Consider the following 8,205-nt stretch of genomic DNA (forward strand, 5'->3'; position numbering starts at 1 on the left):
GGTGTTCCTGCTACCTCAGTGGTTTAGAAACTCCGGGGCCACATCTCTATGGCTGGAACAGTGTCACTTTGTGATCTCTATACATATCTATGGCTGGAACAGTGTTACGTTGTGATGTCTATACACATCTCTATGGCTGGAACAGTGTCACGTTGTGATCTCTATGGCTGGAACAGTGTTACGTTGTGATGTCTATACATCTCTATGGCTGGAACAGTGTTACGTTGTGATGTCTATTCATCTCTATGGCTGGAACAGTGTTACGTTGTGATGTCTATTCATCTCTATGGCTGGAACAGTGTTACGTTGTGATGTCTATTCATCTCTATGGCTGGAACAGTGTTACGTTGTGATGTCTATTCATCTCTATGGCTGGAACAGTGTTACGTTGTGATGTCTATACATCTCTATGGCTGGAACAGTGTTACGTTGTGATGTCTATTCATCTCTATGGCTGGAACAGTGTTACGTTGTGATGTCTATACATCTCTATGGCTGGAACAGTGTTACGTTGTGATCTCTATTTATCTCTATGGCTGGAACAGTGTTACGTTGTGATCTCTATTCATCTTTATGGCTGGAACAGTGTTACGTTGTGATGTCTATTCATCTCTATGGCTGGAACAGTGTTACGTTGTGATGTCTATTCATCTCTATGGCTGGAACAGTGTTACGTTGTGATGTCTATTCATCTCTATGGCTGGAACAGTGTTACGTTGTGATGTCTATTCATCTCTATGGCTGGAACAGTGTTACGTTGTGATGTCTATTCACCTCTATGGCTGGAACAGTGTTGCGTTGTGATGTCTATTCATCTCTATGGCTGGAACAGTGTTACGTTGTGATGTCTATACATCTCTATGGCTGGAACAGTGTTACGTTGTGATGTCTATACATCTCTATGGCTGGAACAGTGTTACGTTGTGATGTCTATACATCTCTATGGCTGGAACAGTGTTACGTTGTGATGTCTATACATCTCTATGGCTGGAACAGTGTTACGTTGTGATGTCTATTCATCTCTATGGCTGGAACAGTGTTACGTTGTGATGTCTATTCATCTCTATGGCTGGAACAGTGTTACGTTGTGATGTCTATTCATCTCTATGGCTGGAACAGTGTTACGTTGTGATGTCTATTCATCTCTATGGCTGGAACAGTGTTACATTGTGGAAGGCAGCCTGTCTGTCTACACTAGATACAGAGCCTTCAGAAAGTATTCACACCTGTTTACTTTTCCAACACTTTGTTGTGTTACAGCCTGAATTTTAAATGGATTAAATTGAGATGTTGTATTGATCTACACACAATAGCCCATAATGTGAAAGTGGAATTATGTTTTTAGAAATGTTTACAAATTTAATTGAAAATATGAAATGTCTGGAATCAATAAGTGTTCAAACTCTTTGTCAAGGCAAGCCTAATTAAGTTCAGGAGTAAACATTTGCTTAACAAGTCACATAATAAGTTGCATGGACTCTGTGTGCAATAATAGTGTTTAACATGACTACCTCAACTCTGTACACACATACAATTATCTGTAAGGTCCCTCAGTCAATCAGTGAATTTCAAACACAGATTCAACACAGGAGAGGAAGGAAACTGCTCAGGGATTTCACCATGAGGCCAATGGTGACTTTAAAACAGTTAACGAGTGTAATGGCTGTGATATGAGCAGACTGAGGATGGATCAACAACATTGTAGTTACTCTACAATACTAACCTAAATGACAGAGTGAAAAGAAGGAAGCCTGTACAGAATGAAAATATTCTAAAACATGCATCCTGTTTGCAATTAGGCACTAAAGTGAAATTGCAATAAATGTGTCAAAGAAATTAACTTTACAAAGTGTTGGGGTGAATCCAACACAACACACCACAGAGTACCACTCTTCATATTTTAAAGCATGGTGGCGGCTGCATCATGTTATGGGTATGCTTGTCATCATGAAGGACTAGGAGTTATAAAAAAAATTTAAAAAAATTAAATGGAATAGAGCTAAACACAGGCAAAATCCTAGAGGAAAACTTGGTTCAGTCTGCTTTCCAACAGACACTGGGAAATGAATTCACCTTTTCAGCAAGACAATAACCTAAAACACAAGGCCAAATCTACACTGGAGTTGCTTACAAGATGATGTTGAATGTTTCTCGAGTGGCCTAGTTACAGTTTTGACTTAAAAAGGCTTGAAAATCTATGGCAGGAGCTGAAAATAGCTGCCAAGAAATGATCAACAATACAAACTTGACAGAGCTTGAATAATTTTTTTAAAGAATAATGTGATATTGTACAATCCAGGTGTGTAAAATCTCTTAAGAGACTTACCCATAAAGACTCATAGCTCTTAGGGACTTACCCAGAAAGACTCACAGCTGTAATCGCTGTCAAAGTTGATTCTAACATGTTTTGACTCAGGGGTGTGAATACTTATGTAAATGAGATATTTCTGTTTTGTTTCTCTTCATTTTTAATAAATGTGAGGGGGAAAAAATCACTTTCATTGTGGGGTATATTATGTAGATTGGTGAGGAAAATGCTGTAACAGGGAATACATCAAGCAGTATCCCTTCCTGACTGTTTATAGTCGACACCAATCTCTCTCCTCCCCCAGAGACCCATATTAGGAAATCACATCCTTGATCTGTACATATTATTTTATATATTGTTATTCTTAATCTGTTAATATTGTATTAATATGTACCTCTTCTCTCAGAGTGACAGAGCAGGCGGAGGAAAACAAGATGACAGCCAGTAATCTGGGTATTATTTTCGGCCCTACGCTGGTCAAACCACGACAGACTGATGCAGAGGTTTCCCTGTCTTCTCTGGTTGATTACCCTTACCAGGTGAGTGAGTACCTGGAGACTAACCTTAACCAGGTGTGTACCTGGGGACTTATCGTTATCCAGTCTATGACCTATCAATATGAGAATGAGACAACCAAGATCACAGTTTTAGACCACTCACCAGCAATTTGTTGTTATCCTGTTGAAAAAGTGAAGCTCTTGATCTTGGTACTATTACAAGATACAGTATATGACACCCTCTGTGGTCAGAGGTAACATCCTTTCTAAAACTCATGTTAAACTTCTATTGTTATGACCCTCAGAATGAGAAGCGCTATATAAATTAAATGTATTGTTATGATAAGTGACCTGTGACCTTTTACAAATCAAAATGATCACCTTAGTTTTTTTTTGCTCCTTTATTTCCTGATGACGTTTATCCTCCCAGGCACTGATGGTGGAGTTGCTGGTACGTCACTACCAGATGATCTTTGACGTGGCCAGCCCCGTCTCCTCCTCTTCCTCCTCCTCCACGGCGGACCAGACCCGACTCACCCTTCAGGAGGAGCAGAGACTCAGCCTTCGCTCCGTCTCCCTGCTCGACATCAAGGAGGTGAGGAGATCCAAGTGTCTTGAATGAGACAATCATTTCTGCAAATTCCGACCCATTGCAGAGGAGATGAACTGGAGTCTGAGGAAACCCACATCACTTAAGGGGTTATTTATTATATCAATCAAAGGTGGCAAATTGTACGAGGCGGGAAAGGATGTACCGGGCGGGTAAAGGTTGTACCTGGCGGGTAAGGTTGTACCGGGCGGGTAAAGGTTGTACCGGGCGGGTAAAGGTTGTACCGGGCGGGTAAGGTTGTACCGGGCGGGTAAAGGTTGTACCGGGCGGGTAAAGGTTGTACCGGGCGGGTAAAGGTTGTTCCGGGCGGGTAAAGGTTGTACCGGGCGGGTGAAGGTTGTACCGGGCGGGTAAAGGTTGTACCGAGGCGGGTAAAGGTTGTACCGGGCGGGTAAAGGTTGTACCGGGCGGGTAAAGGTTGTACGGGCGGGTAAAGGTTGTACCGGGCGGGTAAAGGTTGTACCGGGCAGGTAAAGGTTGTCCCGGGCGGGTAAAGGTTGTACCGGGCGGGTAAAGGTTGTACCGGGCGGGTAAAGGTTGTACCGGGCGGGTAAAGGTTGTACCGGGCGGGTAAGGTTGTACCGGGCGGGTAAAGGTTGTACCGGGCGGGTAAAGGTTGTACCGGCGGGTAAAGGTTGTACCGGGCGGGTGTAAAGGTTGTACCGGGCGGGTAAAGGTTGTACCGGGCGGGTAAAGGTTGTACCGGGCGGGTAAAGGTTGTACCGGGCGGGTAAAGGTTGTTCCGGGCGGGTAAAGGTTGTACCGGGCGGGTAAGGTTGTACCGGGCGGGTAAAGGTTGTACCGGGCGGGTAAAGGTTGTACCGGGCGGGTAAAGGTTGTTCCGGGCGGGTAAAGGTTGTACCGGGCGGGTAAGGTTGTACCGGGCGGGTAAGGTTGTATTTAAAGATTGACCACCTTGGTAAGAATCAATTGACTGTTTGGCTTTGTTGTGGTTCTTTTGTCATTCCTAACCCTTTTGCCCTGTTACCAAGCAGAGCACCAAAGTCTGCAAGAGACACTCGTCGGTCATCCCATCCTCTCATATCCTGGATGAGGTGAAGACAGGAAGGACTGGACCAGACAGGAGAGAGTTAACAGCCCTGGAGAGGCTCAACGGCGTCGGCTCTGCTGCTGCTGGTGCTCCCAAGGTTTGTTCCTGAGTGAGAGAGTTAGTTAGTTATGAAATGTATTTGACAGAGGGACAGTGCATATTAATCATCATTGCAACATCAACAGGTTCAACGTCATTGCTAAAGTGTCAGAGTTAGGAATCGGCAACGAAGCTCATTTCTGTCTGTTTTGTCCCATAGGTGCAGAGGTCTACCCTTGTGTTTGGCCGTCCAAGCATCAATCTCACCTCCTCTACCTCCTCTACGGCCCCTCGGGTCCAACTTCGCTCCCAGCGCTCGAGAATACTGTTCCGACCAATCAGCATGCCCTTGGAGCGCCTGCCCCTCCCCACCCCCTCCCAGGTCAACACCCATCACTTTAATAGTTTTTTTCGGAAAATATACTGGAATTGTCTTGTGATGGTTTTTAATGTTGTGTAGTATTGCTCTTTTTAATTTCTGTGGCTGTAAGTATGATAAACCTACAGTATTTCCCTTCACGAGGATTAATAAAGTACAATCTCAATCTCATCTCTCAGGTCGTTGAGAGGAACAACCAGAACACCAACGACGCCGCCATGTTGGATCCCATCGCTGACTCCACCACAGAGTCGGCCGAGCCGGAGAAGGAAACGCCTCGGATTGGTGAGGGGTCAAGGGTCAGCACCTACTTTATCACACCCTTCAATCCCCAGCCCGTGCAGCGTAGGACCTGGGACAGGAAGTACAAACACTACGATGTCACGCCGCGCACCGCCATGATCATGGCTAATTTACCGCCTGCCGGTGCTGGCCCCGGAACACAGCCGACGTTGCCGACACAACCATCCGCATCTGGGCCGACTAGCTCTGCTCTCCCATCCAGTGGAAGTGTCGGCACCATATTCCCCAACAGCCCTTACACGTTATCGGGGACGGCTGGCCAGGCGTCCAGAAGAGACAGAGAGGAGACAAAGGACAGGCCTAACTCTGCCGCTGGAGGTGGCGGGGAGACTAGAACCTCTACCAACTCCCCCATAGCGTTCAGACAACCAAGGAATCTGCAGCCTCCGCCCGGAACCTTCTACAAGCCTCCTGGTGGTTCTTCAGCTACGAGAGGCTGGCCATCATCAAGTACCTCTGGTACCACTAGCCCCATCAATATGTCCCCAACTCCTACTGTTAAAACCTCTTGCCCGACCACTCCTAATGTTAAAACCTCTTCTCCTACTGTCAAAACCTCTTCCCCGACTTCTACTACTGTTAAAACCTCTTCTCCTACTGTTAAAACCTCTTCTCCTACTGTTAAAACCTCTTCTCCTACTGTTAAAACCTCTTCCCCGACCTCTCCTACTGTTAAAACCTCTTCTCCTACTGTTAAAACCTCTTCCCCGACTTCTCCTACTGTTAAAACCTCTTCTCCTACTGTTAAAACCTCTTCCCCGACCTCTCCTACTGTTAAAACCTCTTCTCCTACTGTTAAAACCTCTTCCCCGACCTCTCCTACTGTTAAAACCTCTTCCCCTACTGTTAAAACCTCTTCCCCGACCTCTCCTACTGTTAAAACCTCTTCCCCGACCTCTCCTACTGCTCTCCTCCTCCTCACTTCCTCCCATTCCTCCACCATTACTTTCTCCTCTACCCCTATGGTTACCACCACTAGCCCCATCAATATGTCCCCAACTCCTACTGTTAAAACCTCTTGCCCGACCACTCCTAATGTTAAAACCTCTTCCCCTACTGTTAAAACCTCTTCCCCGGAAGAGCAGGAAGCAGGAAGTCTCCCACTGTTGACGTCTGTAAGCAGGAAGCAGGAAGTCTACCCACTGTTGACGTCTGTAAGCAGGAAGTCTCCCCACTGTTGACGTCTGTAAGCAGGAAGTCTCCCCACTGCTGACGTCTGTAAGCAGGAAGTCTACCCACTGCTGACGTCTGTAAGCAGGAAGTCTACCCACTGTTGACGTCTGTAAGCAGGAAGTCTCCCCACTGTTGACGTCTGTAAGCAGGAAGTCTCCCCACTGCTGACGTCTGTAAGCAGGAAGTCTCCCCACTGTGGATACTGTCACATTGTCGTGTCTCCTTCTACAGCCCCCAAGAAAACAGTTTTTACATATGTGTGTCTGTAAATCATTTCTACAGTGTGTATCTCTGTGCCAGATTGTATATTGGGAAAATAACTAGTATTTTGATGTCAGAAGAAGTGTGAAAGGTAGACCAGGAAAGTGTTAACTACATGTGTTTTAATATAATATAGTGTCGGGCCAGTAACCGAAAGGTTGCTGGATCGAATCCCCGAGATGACAAGGTAAAATTCGCATCTGAACAAGGCAGTTATAACCCCTCTGATTCAAATGCGGAAGACACACTTCAGTTGAATGCATTTGGGGTGGGTCCAAAATGGAACTGGGACTTAAATGAAGTTATTTTTCTCAATGAAATCGTGTACTCAGTTCTTGTAGTCATGTTAGAGAGAGAAACAATTAATTAGTTCTATTGGGAATGAAATACAATTTTAGTTTTTTTTGTTTTATACAATGAATGATACAGTGTACGGTATTTGTTTCTATCCACATGATACACTTACTTAATTCAGGGTCAATGTTTTTTTTTTTTTCAAAACAAAAAGTGTATTGTGTTGTATTACATTCCACAGTGAATGGATGGAAGCCTTATTTTATTTTTTACCCATAGTCCCGTTCAGATTAGCATCTGATACCTCATGTCATGTCTTTGTAACCTACCCGGTTACGTTTTATATACGTTACTTTGAAACTGCTCGTTTTGTTGCGTTGAATTATTTGTCAACGTCTTGTGACCATACAGAAAGACGTGCAAAAATACATCAAATTAAAAGTATAGCTGAAACTTTACTTGAGTGTTGACATTTTATTTTTGTTGTTATTAGCAAATGTCCAATAAAGTTGTTAACAATGAACAGAGTCTTCGGAAACGATTCATACCCTTTGACCTTTCCACATTTTGTTGTTAACAGCCTGAATGTAAAATGCACACGATGTCAATGTATGTTGTCTAGGTACCTGTCTCACCTGGGGACTACTAACACACTGGGGTAGCTACCTGTCTCACCTGGTGACTACTAACACACTGGGGTAGGTACCTGTCTCACCTGGTAACTACTGACACACTGGGGTAGGTACCTGTCTCACCTGGTGACTACTACCACACTGGGGTAGCTAGCTACCTGTCTCACCTGGTGACTACTAACACACTGGGGTAGCTAGCTACCTGTCTCACCTGGTGACTACTAACACACTGGGGTAGGTGACTGTCTCACCTGGTGACTATTAACACACTGGGGTAGGTACCTGTCTCACCTGGTGACTACTAACACACTGGGGTAGGTACCTGTCTCACCTGGTGACTATTAACACACTGGGGTAGGTACCTGTCTCACCTGGTGACTACTAACACACTGGGGTAGGTACCTGTCTCACCTGGTGACTACTAACACACTGGGGTAGGTACCTGTCTCACCTGGTGACTACTACCACACTGGGGTAACCTGTCTCACCTGGTGACTACTAACACACTGGGGTAGGTACCTGTCTCACCTGGTGACTACTAACACACTGGGGTAGGTACCTGTCTCACCTGGTGACTATTAACACACTGGGGTAGGTGACTGTCTCACCTGGTGACTATTAACACACTGGGGTAGGTACCTGTCTCACCTGGTGACTA

The 8,205-nt window shown here is 45.2% G+C and overlaps 1 protein-coding gene across 6 annotated transcripts in view; it reads left to right on the plus strand.

Moving 5' to 3' along the window:
- The window catches only part of LOC118382154 (rho GTPase-activating protein 29-like), a 72,709-nt gene extending 65,271 nt beyond the window's left edge, over positions 1–7,438 (plus strand). For 4 of the 6 annotated variants that reach the window (XM_052463081.1, XM_052463080.1, XM_052463085.1 and 1 more), the window contains 5 exons: positions 2,715–2,847; positions 3,236–3,400; positions 4,408–4,563; positions 4,726–4,887; positions 5,064–7,438. In XM_052463081.1, the coding sequence (XP_052319041.1) occupies positions 2,715–2,847; positions 3,236–3,400; positions 4,408–4,563; positions 4,726–4,887; positions 5,064–6,368 (1,921 nt within the window). In that variant the 3' untranslated portion in view covers positions 6,369–7,438. The remainder of the gene's footprint in view (positions 1–2,714; positions 2,848–3,235; positions 3,401–4,407; positions 4,564–4,725; positions 4,888–5,063) is intronic. The other 2 variants (XM_052463083.1, XM_052463082.1) reach the window with 2 other exon arrangements.
- Positions 7,439–8,205: the final 767 nt, after the last annotated feature.

This window comes from Oncorhynchus keta, chromosome 15 (assembly GCF_023373465.1).
Source record: "Oncorhynchus keta strain PuntledgeMale-10-30-2019 chromosome 15, Oket_V2, whole genome shotgun sequence".
NCBI lineage: Eukaryota > Metazoa > Chordata > Actinopteri > Salmoniformes > Salmonidae > Oncorhynchus > Oncorhynchus keta.